The sequence below is a fragment of the Dipodomys merriami genome, unplaced genomic scaffold, assembly GCF_024711535.1.
Source record: "Dipodomys merriami isolate MVZ:Mamm:240054 unplaced genomic scaffold, mDipMer1.0.p SCAF_4, whole genome shotgun sequence".
Taxonomy (NCBI): Eukaryota; Metazoa; Chordata; class Mammalia; order Rodentia; family Heteromyidae; genus Dipodomys; species Dipodomys merriami.
In genome coordinates this window covers 54,407,490-54,425,900 of record NW_027205603.1, presented here as the reverse complement: position 1 = coordinate 54,425,900, position 18,411 = coordinate 54,407,490, and the positions used below count along the sequence as shown (strand labels likewise).

At 36.0% G+C, this 18,411-nt stretch overlaps 1 protein-coding gene across 1 annotated transcript in view; it reads left to right on the top strand.

Moving 5' to 3' along the window:
* Positions 1-18,411, top strand: part of Cngb3 (cyclic nucleotide gated channel subunit beta 3) — a 108,689-nt gene that overhangs the window by 29,029 nt on the left and 61,249 nt on the right. The window contains exons 2-6 of the mRNA XM_069991703.1: positions 2,994-3,148; positions 4,019-4,171; positions 4,875-5,083; positions 11,950-12,000; positions 16,509-16,595. Coding sequence (XP_069847804.1) covers positions 2,994-3,148; positions 4,019-4,171; positions 4,875-5,083; positions 11,950-12,000; positions 16,509-16,595 — 655 coding nt within the window. The remainder of the gene's footprint in view (positions 1-2,993; positions 3,149-4,018; positions 4,172-4,874; positions 5,084-11,949; positions 12,001-16,508; positions 16,596-18,411) is intronic.

The following is an 18,411-nucleotide window of genomic DNA, read 5'->3' as shown; positions in this document are numbered from 1 at the left end:
AGACAAGCACACACACACACACACACACACACACACACACACACACACACACACACACACACATTCATTTTTCCTCTATTTATTCACTGCATATAAGCATTCTCATTTATGTTAGTATCACCTTCAGGAATCTAGGCTCTTGTAACAAAACTTTTAAGTCTTTCTTGATTCTTTTTTTATTTTTTTATTATAAAAATACTGTACAGAGGGATTACAATTACTTGGACAAGATAATGAGTACATTTCTTATCAAGCATTGTAGCCTCCTCCTTTGTTTCCCCTTCCCATTCCTTCCCATCCTCCCCTCTCCCCCCAGCCCAATCACCCAATCCTCCTCCTCCCCCCACCAAAGTTGTAAAGTTCGTTTTTCGACAAAACATCTTGTACATCTCATTGTTGCAATGGGTCCACCTGTATCCCTATTTAAACAATTTGTTTTTTCCCTTCACCTCCACAAAGTATACCAACATCAAATACAGTGAAAACAGGGGTTATACCGTGAGGAAGGGACATACAAAGCAACAAAGAAATCATCTTATAAATGTGTTAGAAACAATCATATGAAAGAAAAAAAAACATTTGAATACATATCTTAGGGTTAATTTCCCTAACATCAACTTATCTGACCTTTTCTGCTTGACTCAGACATATACTAGTTATCGCAAATAAGAGACTTAGCCAAACCCTGAGAGCATTCAACAGGTCTAGTATGTTCTATCTCTGAACTTCCACCTCTCTTTTTCTTGCTCTTAGCTCACATCTACGTGAGAGTAATTTTTTGCCCCAGCTTTATGCTTTCATGCTGTTACTTTTCAATTCATTCTTGATTATTTTTAGTTCTCCAAAATACAAATTTATCTGCTCATGTTTGTCATTAGCTTACAGTCTACAGTGGCTCCTTTTTGTAGCTGATGGTCAAAACTCCTGAATGGAGCATATGGGACCATCATAACTTCACCCCACTCATTTGCTCTTCCAGATGTAGCTACTATCCACTCTTCCTGCTACACCAGTTGCAACGACATGTCATGTTCTTTCATATCTTTGAATGAGTTGCTGTCAAGGTCTAGAGCCAATTTGTAACTACTCTGTCTAAGGACTATTTATCATTTAATCGCTAATAAGCTTCACCTGAAAAAGTCCTTCCTTAGTATCCCAGCTAAATTCAGTGTGAACATACTACTTTCTTCATATCCTTATTATCTATTATTAGCTAATTATTATATCAGTTCTTGCCCCCCAATGAACAATGAATGTCCATAGAACCAGCTGCTAAGTCATTTGTATTTGCAGTACATAAAATAGAAATTTAATAACTCCTTGATGGACGAATAAGCTTCTAAGCATAGTAAGATCTCAAGAACCAATACATGATCTGATGCATAACATGTTACCTCACAAACATATATATTATTATGCTTTATACATCAGTTAAATTTAAAGTTAAAACAAATTATTGCAAAAAGAAATCAATGAAATGGAACTTACTGTAATCCACATCAAGAAGTCACTCTGGTTTTATGTACCTAGTTGCCACTATTTCTGTATTCATACCCGTTAAATTTCCCTCCACAGCAGCTCAGTCTTCACCATTCCTAAGCAGGCTTATATGTGCCTCACCTAGTGTGATACTCATAAAGAATCTGAATGCTGAGAAAGGACTTTTATCGTTTGAAGGAGCGATAAATTGCATTATAACCAGAGGAAAGGAGGAAGGAGGAAGGAGGAATCTGTAAACAATCATAGAAACGACAATTCCAGAACCAAACAGCAGTTTATGAATAGAGGCTCATACTAGGATTTCCCCTAAGTGGACTCTACCAGTTACCCAGTTCCAGTGTGAACCCCAAGGTCTCCAATTTATAAGATAGGAAAGTTCTACATGGATGTGAGTGGATAAGATGCATGAAACTAACATGGAGAGTTAGACCTTAAAAAGAGGAGTGTGAGATCACTGACAGAAACCTCTGAGGAAACCCACATCTTTCTGATATACACTAGCTTACACCATGTACTCTCTGTGTGTCCTTTTGAATGTCTTCTCGAAAGAAAGCTCCTTTGGATACACCAGCTCTATTATTTTTCTATTGACTTGCAACACTTATTTATTAACTCATAGTTCCACAGATCTGGGTGAGCCTGGCTGGATTAACCTAAAAACTTCACAAGGCTGAAGTAAAGGTGTCAGCTAGTCCAGGTGAGACTCACAATACTATTCAAATTCATTCAGGTGATTGGCAAAAATAGGCTCCTGTGATAAGTCAGAATCATTCATGAGCCTTTCAGAGGCTCATGAAGTTCTTACTGAGTTAGTCACTGTCAGAAGTGGAGGATTTCTCTAACATAACATTACTTTTTGGGATTCAAAACTCTGACTTCTTTCTCTGGCACCAGTTGGAGAATTTGCTTTCAATGTGATTAAACTAGTGCAACTTGTCTCCTCTCTTTATCTGGAAGTGAACTATGTCATATAACATGAAATATTTATAACAGTAAAACCACCATATTATTTTCACTATTGATATGCAGAACATGTATACAGAGCATCAGGAGATCCTTGTCGTCTTAAATTTCTACCTTCTCCTCTTTACTATTTCTGGTGACACAACTATTTTTTCATTGCTAGAGATCAATCCTAGCATATTGTACAAGGACAAGCGTTCAAAAACTAAGCTACAGCCACAGCCCTACTAAAACCACTTACTGAGTTAATTGTCAAGATCACTACCTTCCTGGCTATGAATTCTAAGTTTCCCAATATCAGTAGCTGTACTGATAAAGCAAGTTGATGGATTCTAATTTCTAAGTGAGAAGTCTATATGCTACCAGAACTATTTCCATTAAACGTGTTTGCATTTTTCTTTTGAGTTACAAATAGAGGACGTTACTAATTTGAATAGATAAAGAGGATTAACATATTCAACCACAGCCTTTAAGTATCTCCTTGTGCATAGATCTTTATCTCCATTTTTTTTTTTTAATTTCTCATTTAGTGCAAAGAGCAAACCACTTGGGACCCCTGTAATAAATGAGTATGCTGATGCCCAGTTGCACAACCTGGTAAGGAGAATGTACCAAAGAACAGCCCTGTACAAAAGAAAGTTGACCGAGGGAGAAATATCTTCACCTGAACCTAGCCCACCCACTGGTAATCATCATTTTTTTTGAAGCATTTGACCCTCTGCAGGTGAACTGAAAATACAGGCTCTATGATCCAGCAGCAATATCTGCATAGGATTTTGTATTGCAAAAGTTAAATAATAGCTATGCTTTTCAAAAGTATTGCATGCTTCAGTATGCAATAAAGAACATCAGCAAATATCAAACAGGAGTCTGACAATTCTCAACTTTCCCTACTAATTACAGAAATATATTTATAAAAGTGGTATAAACTGTGATTACATCTATGCAAAATATGTATCTATATATAGAATAAAGAAGAAAAAGAAAGTTTGGGTTCATAACAGACAAAAATCAAATTAGTAACTATGTGAGATAGAGTTGAGAGGAGAGTGTGTTTTCAAAATGAGTACATATTATATAATGTTCTATTTTTTTAAGAGATGAGACTAAAATGCATTGTAGTCATTATATTTGGAAAAGAAAATTTTTGAGTTGTATGCTCCCATAGCTTGAAGAATATGTGCAGTGGATATGTTTTGGCACCAAACCGAGAGCTGGGTGAGTTTTTCACCTTTCATATATATGTATGTAATACCTCTGCCACCCCTTTATCAGCAAGTTAACTTACTGTACATTTCCTAAATTCCAGTGTTACCATTACTTGAATATTTTTATATATGCCATTGCTTTATTTCATTATGCATATTTAAAGTATACGCCATGATGTTTTAGTATCCATATAGTTAAATCAACATCACTATTTTTAAACACATGAGTTTGCAAGGGGAAGATTTTCAAATATCATAGCGTCATCAAATCCCAGCTTTGTGCTCATGAAATCAACTTGTATTAACTTAACCTATTAAAAATGTTTCCTTTTTTTCCTCTTATAAAGGAAAGCCCACAGCTGCATCATCAACGCAAGAAAGCAATTCCAAGCTAAAAAAAGAACCTAACTGTGGTGTCTTGTGTTGCAAATTCCAGAAGGTGCCTCTGGGAGAGCACTTAAAGAGATTTAGAATTCCAAGCAGCATAGATGCACACACAGGTACCATTCAAGGGGTGTCTCATTGAGAGGGCTGGCTATCACCAAGAGTCCTTTTGATCAAAAGTCACAGATAGCTTCTGTCTTGCCACATTCCGAATTTATCTAGAAAGCATAATTTAAACTATATCATCAGCAAAAGATGGTTTGTGAAGACAAGAGATAAAATATCCATGCTTATTTTTAAAAGGCAGTCTAGGGCCTGTCTGTCCCTAATTACCTTTGAAAAGAAAGCCCCAAAGCACTCAGCAATAAGTGTACTGACACCAAAAGAAAAAAAAATCATTACAACGTGTCCATCTTCTCCCATGGCTTCACACAGCTAATTATTCTAATCAAACAAATTCCCTCCTATGGCTTCCCAAGGGCAGAAGAAGGCAATATGGGAAGGGAAGTGGGCTGCCTTCATGCAGTGATTCTTTAGTCTCCCCACTCAGAGCCACATCCCTCCTGTCATGGCCTTCCTGAGGCTTATCTGCTGAGTGTGGAACTATTGCCCCCATGGGGGGGGGTCCCTCTGACTTTTCTTGGGTTTCTTCTTTCCCAAATCCACTCTAGAGGTAGAATTGGATTGAATGTTTAACAGAGGCCCTTCTTAAAAATTGCTATTTCCAAAGTGGAATGCCTCAACTTAACCAACCTAAGCCAGAGAACTCTTAACATTTATTCCAGGCCATTTGAATGACTTTACTTGCTTCTTTTCCAGATCGACTCTATCTCCTGTGGCTCTTGCTTGTCACTGTGGCTTACAACTGGAACTGCTGGCTGATACCACTGCGCCTTGTCTTTCCATATCAAACGCCCAACAACACATGCTACTGGCTTGTTATGGACATTGTCTGTGATTGCATCTACCTTTGTGATATGCTATTAATCCAGCCCAGACTCCAGTTTGTAAAAGGAGGAGAAATAATAGTAAGTGGGGTTTGGGAAAAGAAGCTAACAATATCTCACTGGACTATAAAAAAATAAGTTAACAATAGTTTAATGTTTGATTTGCTGGAAACCCATCAGTAAGAATAATTACAACGATAAAATATCAAAAGAGTCATTGAGTGCTCACTGCATACTAAAGAATAGGCATCTTTCTTGCCTCAGTTTCCTCATCTTTCAGATGAGGTACCTTGATAATACCAATAGAAATGTTTAAATCAATGCACATAAAGTGCTTGAAGCTGTCTTGGGATACAGTGAGGTAGTATGAAATGTCAATTGTCATTATTACAGTAGTCAATTTGTTCTTATGTCTCAGTCCTTACCATGACACTGCAAATCAGGTATTAGTAGCCCAATGTAAAGATAAATGAACTGAGCTTTGCTGGAGGTAGGTGGTTTGCTCAATGCACAAAGCTAAAAAGTAACAGCACCAGGAGTCAGTGTCAGGTTTTGTCTCCAAAATCATGCTAGCTCAAGCCGGCAAATTTTGCACAAATAGATAATATTTGAGAGTACAAAGCTAAGTGCCACAACTGAAAAGTCAGAATCTACACATATCTTAGTTACAGGATGTCTTTAATTAAGTGTATAAGTTATCAACATAGAAAGAAAAATAATTGAGTATATATTCTCCCAGTAGTCAAGCTTCAGTCTGAGAAACAGTTGGCTTCTATCACAACACTGTTTGCCATTCACCTCAGTATTCAAGATGAAAGAGAAAGGCCTTATTTCACTCATTAGCACCTACTCAACCTTCTAAGGAGACAGCTGGCAAGAAAAGAAAGCACTTGACTGTAATTTGTTATGGAGACAGATTGTGCTTGCTTTATCATTTTATAGTCAGCAGCAAGTCCAGAGCCTGCATGTGAGTATATAAATCAAGTCAAAGGTCTAGAACTTGGGGACATTTTACCTTAAAAAGCAATGCTTTCTAGCTGGGTATCCTGGTTCATTCCTGTAATCCTAGCTACTCAGGAGGCAATCTAAGGATTGTAGTTGGAAGCCAGCCCAAGCAGAAAAGTGTATTTTGGTTTTTGTTTGTTTGCTGGGCCTGAGGCTTGAACTCTGGGCCTGGGCACTGTCCCTGAGCTCCTTTTTGCTTAAAGCTAGCACTCTACTGCTTGAGACACAGTGCCACTTCCAGTTTTCTGAGTAGTTAATTGGAGATAAGAGTCTTAACAACCCCTGCCTGGAGTTGGCTTTGAAAATCAATCCTCAAATCTCAGCCTCCTGAGTAGGTAGGAATCAGGCATGAACCACTGGCACCTGACTAAAAGTAGGTTTTTACAAGTCCATACCTCTATCTCTAAGCACCTGTTTCTGGCTCCTTCCCTGGCTACCCAGCAGAAAGCTTACTTCTGATTGATGGACTATGCAACATGCTTCTCACAGTCACAGCAAAGACTGCACAGATCAGATCCTCCAGTGGCCAAGCAGAAAGAGAAGACTGAATAAGGAGTAACTTCAGCTCACACATAGTTTTAGAGAGAGAACTAGGCTCCTTAATGTCTGGAATATTTCCCTTTGAGTCTCTAGAAGACCTCATATTATGAAAGAGCTGAAAAAAGTATCCTTTAGGCTGGGAAGGTGGACCACTGGTAGAGTGCTTGCCTTGCATGTATGAGGCCTTGGGTTTGATTCCTCAGCCAGAAGTGGTGCTGTGGCTCAAGTGGTAGAGAGCTAGCCTTGAGCTGAAGAGCTCAGGAACAACACCCAGACCCAGAGTTAAAGCCCCGCAACCAATATGATATACATACAAAAAAAAATACTATCTTTCATTAGTGTATCTTCTGTAGAGTGCCCCCTATATTCAAAAGCAATTCAAAAGGAAAAGCCAAAGTTGCAGCAAAAATCTCCTCAAAATATTGCCTGTGCTGACTTGAAAGCATTAGTTATCTTACCAGCACCATCCCCCGAGTCTACTGGCAGCATGATGAATGATGATGATGGTGCACAAATAAGAAGTAAACAATGCTGAAAAAAGAGCACTAATTTCAACCTCCATTAGATGCACAAAGGGGAGAAAATCAATGTTTGACAAATGGAAAATGACAAAATCAGTAAGGGGAGACTTTTATTTTCAATTTTCTAAGAGGCCTTTGCAAACAATAGTGTGTTATAACCAAGAAAAATAACCAATAAAAACACATTCAATGGGCTCTATTTAAAATGCATTATCACAAGCTACAAATACAAAGCAGGATCTAATTGTTTTGTTTGTTCATAAGAACTTTAATGGTTTCTTTAATTTATAGTAGGTAATTTAAGACTTTGAAACTTGCTTACTGTTTAGTCCATAGACTTACATAACAGACTTCACCACATTAATTTGTCCATGATATATGAGATGAACATCACCAAAGTATTTGTCCAGCAAACAATTAATGCCTACATTAAATACTAGGTAGGCATATATTAAATACCAGGTAGGCATATTTACCTACTGCCTATATGCATAGATATGCATATATATATGTATGTATTTAATACATACTACAACAAGGTTGGAAGATGGAAAAATTAACATTCTACAAGGAGTTGAGAGTAAACAGATGATTAGACACTGGTGATTCACACCTGTATTTTTAACTATTCAGAGTCTGAGACCTGAGGATCACACCTTGAAGCCATCCCAGGCAAGAATGTTCAAGAGACTCTGGTCTACAAACAGCCAACAAAAAGCCAGAAGTGAAAGTGTGTCTCAAGTGGTAGAATGTTAGCCTTGAGCAAAATAGCTCAGGGCCGTGCCCAGACTAAGTTCAAAACCCAGCACTGGCACCAAAAAAAAAAAAAAAAAAAAAGAGTAAATAAATGAGTAACAGACAACAGGCCAAAGGACTAACACTCACAACAGAGGGTTGTATCAAGTGTGTAAGTACCTTTTCATTTAATTAATTTAAAATTTGTTCTGCATATTCTACATTGCAGACTTTGGGTTTCATGTCAATATTATATTATTTAATATTTACAGTAGGTGTGCAAAATTGGTACTAATCTCACTTTCTAAGTGGAAAAGAAAGTGCTCAGTGAATTTTTTGCTTTCTATAAGTAATATTTGCTTATAGAATTAATTTGCTTTCTATAAGTAATATTGTTAGTAAATTATAATAGTGAAATTTACCTTTGGTTGTCTCTGTTATAGCGTAAGTAGTCTAATTTTTATTGAACAAAATTAATAGAAATTGGAGTTAGGCATGTGAAATACAGAGAGTTGTTATTTTTCTTCAGGTTATCTTATAAACAGTACTGAGAATTAAGTGACTGCAACAGAAGGCCTAATTAATGTTTAACTACATAACTTCTTAATATTTCTACAGATCTTGTGATTGGTTTGTTTAGCTACCCAACAGATTGTCTCATTTCTAAATAATATCCACTGTCAGTTCCAACCTAATTCCCAATGTGTATACAAGAATTTACATTCAAGAAACATTTGTGCTGGTCCTTAATCTTTTAGAACACTCTTTTTTGTATATTTTAAAGTGGATTTCATTATAACATTTTCATACATGTACATAATGTATTTCAATTATACTCCTCAATTCCTTTTTCTTGTATCCTCCCTCCCTCAATATTTATTTGTTGATAGTCATATGGGACTCTTTCTGAGTCTGACTTATGGTACTTAACATGATGATCTCCATTTCTATTCATTTTCTGCAAATGACATTATTACACTCTTCTTTATGCTGAATTTAAAACTTTGTCTACATATACTACATTTTCTTTACTCATCTATTTATGAGAACATAGGCTTGATTATATAACTTCACTGTCATGAATATTGCTGCCATATACATGAGTGTGTGTAGAATTACTTCCGTATTTCCAGAGGAAAGATATTGGAAATAAATGTAGAATACTTGTAAACCTCAGTTGCAACCTTCTGTTGCAGTCACTTAATTCTCATTACTGTTTATAAGATGACCTGAAGAAAAATAAGCACTCTCTGTATTTCACATGCCTAATTCCAATTTCTGTTAATTTTGTTCAATAAAAATTAGACTACCTATGATATAACAGAGACAACCAAAGGTCAAATTTCACTATTATAATTTACTATTATTAAAGAAAACATTAATTTTCTCACTGAGCACTTGCACACCTATTATAACTATTAAATTATATAATATTGACATGAAACCCAAGGTCTTCAATACAGAGCAAATTGTTAAATTAGTTAAATGAATACTTACACACTTGACACACTTGATTTCTTTCTTTGTCTCCTATTTACCTATTTAGGTCCCTCTCTTACTTGATACATCTCTTGAAAGTTAGAATAGTATTCACCTCATTTCTGCAAACGTGTCCCAAGGCTGCTCTTTGAGGTTAGAAAAGGAATTGGTTCAAGGATTTTCTTTCCTTAGATAATTATTTTTTAATCTGCATGATCATTGTTTCAGATGATATTCTTTTCAAAGGACTTTGTCTGTTCTGCATTAAATTTCAGAATTGTTTATCAGAAAAGGCAAATAAAAAATATGCTGACATCTGAGTAGAGTTTCTTCAAAAACTAGCTGATGGACGATTTAGGTGCAATTAGTATATTTTCCTTAAAGCCATCCTCCCCTGAAGAAACATTGCTGCCTAATGAGGAAGTTTAAACAGAAGAGAGAATTAAATAAGGTGACATTTAAAAAATAACTGCCTAATTGTTACCGGGGAGCATGCTGATTCTCATAAAGCTAATGATGACACATTGATTTACCACTCTAAAAAAAAGAGATTTTTAGATTCACTACATGACACTTTGATTTAATCTAGCAAATTTGACTCACATTTATATTTATTCAATCACAGCGCTGTAAACTACTTTCAAAGTAAGTAGATAAAAGTACTAAAAGTGTTCCTTCTAGGTGAAGGGAGAATAGTGCCATTCCATTTACAACTTGGCATTTGACCTATGTCTATTCTATCCCATAGAAGCTTTGAAGGAACTGACTGATTTTCCTCCAGGTTGTCCTATAATTTATAAAGCCATCAATTTAAATCTGTCTCTACCTACTTGTGGCTCCAACAGCCATTTTATTTCACAATACAAACTGTTAAAATAAGCATGTTATAAAGTTAAAGTGTACATGAATGTAAAAATTATAGCCCACAAAGGGCCAAAAGCAGAGTAATGAGGAAGTTGATTAACTAAATTTTGACCCTACTCAGCAGAAGTTGATGACTTCTGAACTTAAACATCATGAATGATAATTGTTAGGAGATGTTGCTTCCATATGATCAAATCCTATTACTTTAGTATAATAATAATGTCTCATTAAAGAGTCATGATAAGTTTCTTCTTTGTATCACAGAAACCTGAAAATGTAAATTCAATAATAGCATTAGTTCTTTTAGGGCTCAGTATTAAGTGCCATCCTACACATATGGAACATGGAACATATTTATTGAGTACCTATTAAATGTCAGACACTAGAAGGAACTGAGAAAACAGAGATTGACTATTTGTACCTGTTTCTGACATAGCCTCCGTGTGAGAGACAAACAAAAGAAAATTGCAGAAATTTTCTGTTAAAAGTCTTGACAAAGATGAACCCGTGGGTTCAAATCTTGATGAACAGTTGGATTTGTCTGTATAATTCTATTGCTGTAATTAAATATATGCTTTGAGTTCTGAGATATGCATGGGTAAAGAGTTAAGGTGACAACCTCTGACACACTGGGGAACAACTGAACAGTGTATATGCTTAGGAGATGCCTACCCAATTCAAGAGGTGCAGAAAAGGCAAACTCTGTGTGCTTGTGTTTTTCTTTTTCTTGAAATCATGCAACACCATAGGATTTGACACAAAAGGGACTGTTAAGTACTCAGATTTGTAGATCTGCCTGCCATTGTACAATACATAAAAGGCAGCGAAGACCTAAGACAGGGAAATCATTGCCAAAAGGAAAAAATGTATGCAGAAGCACTTCCCAAGGAAGAATATGTAGAAATGGGCTGCTTGTTGGAGGAGGGCTGAGGGAAACAGAGGTCTCCAGTGTAGAGGTGTGTACTCAAATGGTGTGAAATGCAGTGGGGGATCACAATGGAGATAATCATGGAGTTAGGGTTGGTGCAAACAGCTGACAAAAACAATGGAAGTAGACATTTGGTAACATCAACATATAAGGTGGTCTTTGAAACTACAAGAGTGAATGGGGTTTTCAAGGAAGTAAGTGTATTCCAAAACAAGAAGGGAACCAATTCTAAAAACACCAAAGAGTAGGTGCTTTTAAGGACAAAATTGTCTCAAAAAATGTCAAATACTTGGAAAACTTTTATTCATCTCTTCATTCTGGTATCATTTCATCCACTCGGTAATTACTGAGCATTTAAACACTATTACTATTTAATAAAGCAGACCAATTTTAAAGAATCCAAGAAATATGTGCATCATTTGGAAATGTGGCAAGTGCCATAACAGGATGTTAAGTGCAAACAGGACTCTCTGAGTGCCATAATTAAGACATTACTTGTGGCCTTTGCCCTGTTAGTCTGGATAGTATAAGAAAAGTGGAAAAAGGCACAATTGCCATTTTAGTACCCTGAGTCACACCGGAAGTGAGGGGAAGATATGGTGGCTTTCCTAAGAATCTCAGCACTGGAAAACAGTAAGGCAATAACAAAAGAAAACGAAAGTCAGGGAAGAGTTTATGTCTTTAAATGTGAGAGGAAGGAGCGTATTTTTAGGCTGAGGTTGGAGGAAACCAATAGAGAGAAATAACTATAAACCTAAAGCAAAAAGGATATAACTCATGAAACTGGCTAAAAATTAAAAAGTATATGTGTGCATTTATTATTATTATTATTATTATTATTATTATTATTATTATTATTATTATTATTATTGCAGGTAGAGTCAAATGAATTAAAGAGACACTACAGGAATTCTACAAAATTCCAGGTAAGTGAGTTACAAGTAATTTCAAATCTATTCAAGTCATCCATTGTCAATTTGACTTTAAGTTCTATTTCTATGAATAAATAGCCATACTTTTGATCATACAAGTGAGACAAAGCAGACCTCTCTCTTTTTTGACAAATTTACAAAATTTATTTGAGGGGAAAAAAATCAAAGATGAGGCAACACTTAAAACTAGAATAGGTCAGAGATAGCTAATCGTTTTGGGGTGTTTTGTTTTAAAATACAAGGCCTCACTAGGCAGCCCAGAATGGCCACAGATTTTACATATAGTCTGGCCTTAAGAACAACCTTGCTGTCTCAGCAGAGTATTGAGATTACAAACATGAACCACTATACCTGGCTTGGGACCCAAAACTGTTGTTTCTCAGTAATTTCATAATGTTCCTTTAAATGTGTAAATGAGAAATTCAAAATACGAGTCTGTATCTACCACACTAAAATAAGTAAATAAATAAATAAATAAATGCCACATTCTAGTCGCAATTTAAATACCAATAAAGCAAGATAGGGTGCTGTGTTTCTTTTCTAAAGTATTCTAGTCTCCAAGTCCTATACCACAATTCCCATCTTTTTCTTGTTCATTATAGCAAAATAAAAAAATGAAAAGAAGCGATTATTTAGGTAACATGGTATCTTCTTTTCTTAAATAACAATGTTTTGTGCAAGTACTGAGGCTTTAACTTCCTCTTTCACATTGCATTATTGTTATTTTGTACTTGGCTATTCCACTATAGATGGTTAAATTCTCATGGGCAAAAATCTTAAGAGCCTCATGGCCTTTCTGCCTGGGCTGTCTTTGAACTGCAATCCTCAGATCTCAGCCTCCTGAGTAGCTCGGATTACAAGTGTGAGCCTGGCTCATGGTTTTATTTACCCTTCTGTTATGAATAACAGCTTTCCTGGCTGTTCTCGATTAAGATTTTTAACTTTCAGATCATTACAAGCCTCCCTTGCTTTTAAAGTTTCTATTACAAAAATCTGCCGTTATTTTGGTGGGTGTCCCACCAAAATGAGTAACTTGGATTTTCTTTCTTGCAGTTGTAAGTATTCTTTTTTTATTCTCTGTACTTACTAATATCAACTTAACACTAAATGTTCATTAGATTATAGTCTATAATAAGGTAAGACTTCAGTGGTTGATGTTATGATGTTTATTAACTAATTATTCCCCTACTCAGAGAGTAAATAAAAAGTTCTTTCTCCAGATTTGACACTGGAAAATCTCTGCTTTCCAAAACCTTTTTTTGTTGGTGGTGGTGGTTGTGGGCCTTGAACTTAGGGCCTGAACACTGTCCCTGAGCCTCTTTGTGCTCAAGACTTGTGCTCTCCACTTGAACCACAGTGCCACTTTCAATTTTTGAGTGGTTAATTGGAGATAAGAGCCTCTTGAGGGCTTTCCTGCCTGGGCTGGCTTTGAATTGAGATCCTCAAATCTCAGCCTCCTCAGAAACTAGGATCACAGGTGTGATCTACCAGCCAAGCTCCAAAACATTTTTAAAAATGAAGTAATATACCATATTTTCTTGAAACATTTGTCTTTTGAGTGACATTGGGTCTGATTCATACCTTAGCTGTGGTAAAAAGTGCTGCAATGAGCATGGTTGTGCTGCTGGCTTTACTGTATCCTAGTTTGTGATTTTTTTTAGAAATTCCCAGGAGTAGAATTTCTTTTTTTTTTTCCTGGTCCCATTCCTTTTTATTATGGTAATTTCACTCTTGTTAATTTAGCAATCAAGGAGTAGACTTTCTTAATCATGAGGTAGTTCTATGTTTAGTTTTTGAGGAACCTTCATATTGCTTTCCAGAGCAGTTGAACAAGTTTACATTCCCACAGTGTTTTAGAGTTTCCTTTTGCAAACATCTTCACCAGCATCTGTTATTGTTTGTATTATAGAAAGAATAATATCACATCACTTGCAAAGAAATGGAAGAACCTGGAAAAATTATGTTAAGTGTAGTAAGTTAGGCCCAGAGATACAAAGTTTGCATGTTTTCTCTCATCGCTTATAAATATATAAGTAAATACTTTGGGTAGTACTCAAGTATAGACAAATGTACTAACTGAAATAAGGTAGTTTCAGAAGGAGAACTCATACAGTATAATTCCTTAGAAAGGCAATCAAAGGTCAAGAAAATAAACCTCAGAAAATGGGTTTTTAAAGGGGGATGAGTGGGATCTAGGAGAGGGGAAGTAGATGAGTGAAGAGAAGAAACAAATGCAGTCAAAAGTTAAATGTATATATAGAAAATTAAGAAAAGTGAAAGAAGGGAAGGGATGGGAAGGATGGATGAGAATGTTGAAAGATATAACATTGATCAGGACACATTGTATTCATAAACTACTTCTTTGAATGGCACCTCTTTTGTACAACTACTTAAAGAAAATAAAAAAATTAAATTTTAAAAAAATCTTACCTTAGCTCCTATTTTAACCCCAAATGCTTTACAGAGTGACTTATACAGAGTTTTAGTGTTGGACAAATACTCAATTCAAGTTTCTGCAATGAAAAATAAATAACCTCTGTCTATACAACTTCTTCCCAAAGGGTTAAGATTAAAAATTACTATGACTGCATAGAAAAGTTGAATAAGCAACTTCATAGAAACCAAGGAAAGTTGTTGGGGGGGTTGTTTGTTGTTGTTTGTCTTTTGTTTACTAGTCCTGGGGTTTGAACTCTAGGCGTGAGCACTGTCCCTGAGCTCCTTCTGCTCAAGGCTAGCCACTGTACCACTTCCAGCTTTTTCTGTGATTAAATGGAGATAGGAGTCTCAGGGACTTAGCTCCTGGACTGGCTTTGAACCACTATCTTTAGATCACAGCCTCCTAAGTAGCTAGGATTACAAGAGTGAGCCACCCAGCAAAAGTTGATATTCTAATTGAAGCGGAAGCCATGATTCTTTGGTAAACATACAAGCCAACAGCCCCAGGCTCCTGCTTCCTTATTAGTAGCATATTGTTCTAGGAAATGTTCTACACGCCTCTCAACTTTTCACAGAAATCAATATCTGTAAGGTAAAATCAATGATGCCTGATGAAATGACATAATGTCTAAACAAATACCTTTAGTAATGTGTTTATAATAGATAATTTTGTTGATCCTAACTACGAGATCCATTTCCATTATTGTTATTGTTCACATTAAGGATTTGAACTCTGGGTCTCCCATATGTTAGGCTGGTGTGAATCTAATAAGCCAGGCCTCAAGCCTAGTTTTTCATTTCATAGTGATTCATTTCAGAATTGCGATTTTTTTCTATCCTGCCTGAGTTGAGAATCACCTACTATATAGGCTTCCATAGTCTTTAGAACATCAGAGGCCTGCAACCATATCCAGCTCCCTTTTGTGGAGATGGAATCTCATGGACTTTTCTGCTCAGTCTGGCCTATAAGCATGATTCAATCTCAGCCTCCTACTACGGGATGAAAGGCGTATAACTATGGAGCCAAGCTCTAGGTTGAGAAGAGGTCTGTGAGCCTTTCTGCCTAAATTGGCCTCAACCTGTAATCCTCACATTCTCAGACTCCAATTAGTGGTGAGTAACAAGCACTTGGCTGCAAGTACTATTTCTGTTCAATGGTAATTGGCTTTAGAATTCTGTTATGTTATTAATTTTCTCAATTCCATATTATCTAATCCACAATATCCTCCTCACTGCTCTTGTTTTAAGATAGGCTAAAATGCTTAACGTGCTGTATTTTTAAGACCACATAAATTTTAAAGTAAATAATTCCTTTATATAAAGAATTCCTTGCTATTGCACACAAAAGTATGCAAGTGTGATATTGTCACTTCCCTGATCATTTACCTTAGGAATTACGAGAATAAAAGAAGGCCAGAATAGTATAAATGCATGACAACTTTTTAGAATGTGTGGTTTTTAGCAGTTAATAATGGTTTTTTCAATGTCTTTACCCATCAGAGTTGCTGAATAAATGATATCTTCCTTGTCTTGTGTCTTATCTTGAATAGTGTCTGCTAGATATTCCCATAGCAGCTAACTTGTAGCAAAATAATCTAAAGTAGATAATGGGAAAAAGCATTGAGGACCATAGATGAACAGCAATAGTAGAACCTACTTAATATACTGGAGAATTGTTGGGAACAAAAATACATGCAATATGTAATAGATTCAAGCAAAATCAGGAATGGACTTGATTTTTAATTCCGATCTTGGTATTGAAAAGACTACTGAAGAAATGAAATGATCACTGAAGTATTTGGGAAAGCTCAACAAAAATTCTAGCCAAGGTTGTAGCTAAGCAATAATCAGGTGCGTGAAGGTGGGAATGAAATACAATAGGAATTTTTCTTTTCATGGACCCAGCATGCCTTTCAATGGCACTCTGCACATTTATCTCTATGAAATTTTGAATTAACAATGAATTTATTGTAGCTGGCTATTTGGGGGCATATGTTGGTATAAAACCCTACATACACTGAAAATTATATAAACATAATATAATGGTAGATGTGTTCTTCCAACAGCTGGATGTTGCATCAATAATGCCTTTTGATGTTTTCTACCTCTTCTTTGGGTTTAACCCAATATTTAGAACCAATAGGATATTAAAGGTAAGATAATTTCATTTAACTGCCTTCTTGTCATAACAGAAATATTGAAGCCATTTAAAACACCTTAAAATTATCAGCTATCTTATTTTTCTGTCCTTGTGAAAGCTATGACAGATTTTTTTAGTAAAGTGCCATTATATCTACTGATAGAGAATTTTTTGTCCTATCCTATATCCATTTATAGGGATTGTTTAATCTGAATGACTAATGTTTTTGTGTTTCTAAGTGCAACTATAATTACAAATGATGAGTCTTTCATATTTCTTCTACTTGTTTCTTTTTCATCAAATAGTTACAAAATCCCAAAGAGACTGTGTAAAAGGACATATATGTAGTTACCTATAACCTTTATGCAAATTTATGCAATCACACCTCTTTGCATCACAAAATTGCATTCGTATTTGTCTACAACTGAAAATGTTCTTCAAGAAGGAAATAATTAAATGTCTTTCCACCTAGGTATACAAGGGAGTACTTTTTACCTTTATTTCTTTTTGTCTGTTGTGGGGCCTGAACTCTGGGCCTTGGTGCTGTCCCTGGGCTCTTCAGCTCAAGGCTAGTGAACTACCACTTGAGCTACAGCACCAATTCCCGTTTTTTCTGCTTATGTAGTGCTGAAGAATCGAACCCAGGGCCTCATGCATGCAAGGCAAGCACTCTACCACTGACCCACCTTCCAAGCCCTGCTTTGTACCTTTAAAAAAATATAAAGGAAATTTTCCTTTCTTTTCTCTGTCTCTGTCTCTCTTACTCTCTCTTCTCTCTCTGTCTCTACCTTTCATATGAAGTCTCACTGTGTAGTCCAGGTCCTAAACTTTAATTCCTCTTCTTAGCCTCCCAAGTAGGAGGACTACAACGATCATTGCCATGCACTGCTATGCATAGCAAGAGCAGATTTTCTTTTTTTATATGTATAGTGTATTTGTTATTGTGAAAATACTGTACAGAAGGGTTACAATTACATGGGCAAGGTAATGAGTACGTTTTTTTTATCAAGCATTGTTGCCTCCTCCTTTGTTTCCCCTTACCATTCCTTCCCATCTGTCCCGACTCCTACCAAAGTTGTAAAGTTCGTTTTTCGACATAACGTCTTGTACATCTCATTGTTGCAATGGGTCCACCTGTATCCCTATTGAAACAATTTGTTTTTCCCTTCCCCTCCACAAATTATACCAACATCAAATACAGTGAAAACAGGTTATACCGTGGGGGAGGGACATACAAAGCAACAAAGAAATCATCTTATAAATATGTTAGAAACAATAGCAAGAAAGAAGAAAACACTTGAATACTTATCTTGGGGTTCATTTCCCCTAACATCAACTTATCTGACCGTTTCTGCTTGACTCAGACATATTCTAGTTATTGCAAATAATGGAAACCATGGGACCTGTGTTTCTTTGGACCTAGCTTACTTCACTTAATATAATTTTTCCAAGTCTTTCCATTTCTTAACAAATAGGGCAATTTCATTCTTTCTGATGGAGGCATAGAATTCCATTGTGTATATATACCACATTTTCTTGATCCATTCATCTACTGAGGGGCATCTGGGTTGGTTCCATATCTTAGCTATGGTAAATAATGCTGCAATAAACATTGTTGTGCTGGTAGCTTTAGTATGGTCTTGTTTGTGATCATTTGGGTAAATGCCCAAAAAGGAGGGGATTTTCTACAGAGTAAAATGGAAAGACTTCCAAATTAAATTGCTAAGTAAAAGGTAAAACAGACTAGATACAGAACCATCTATACAATAATACTATTGTCCATATTACAAAGAAAGGAAAAAATACCTAAAGACTACCAAAAACAAAAC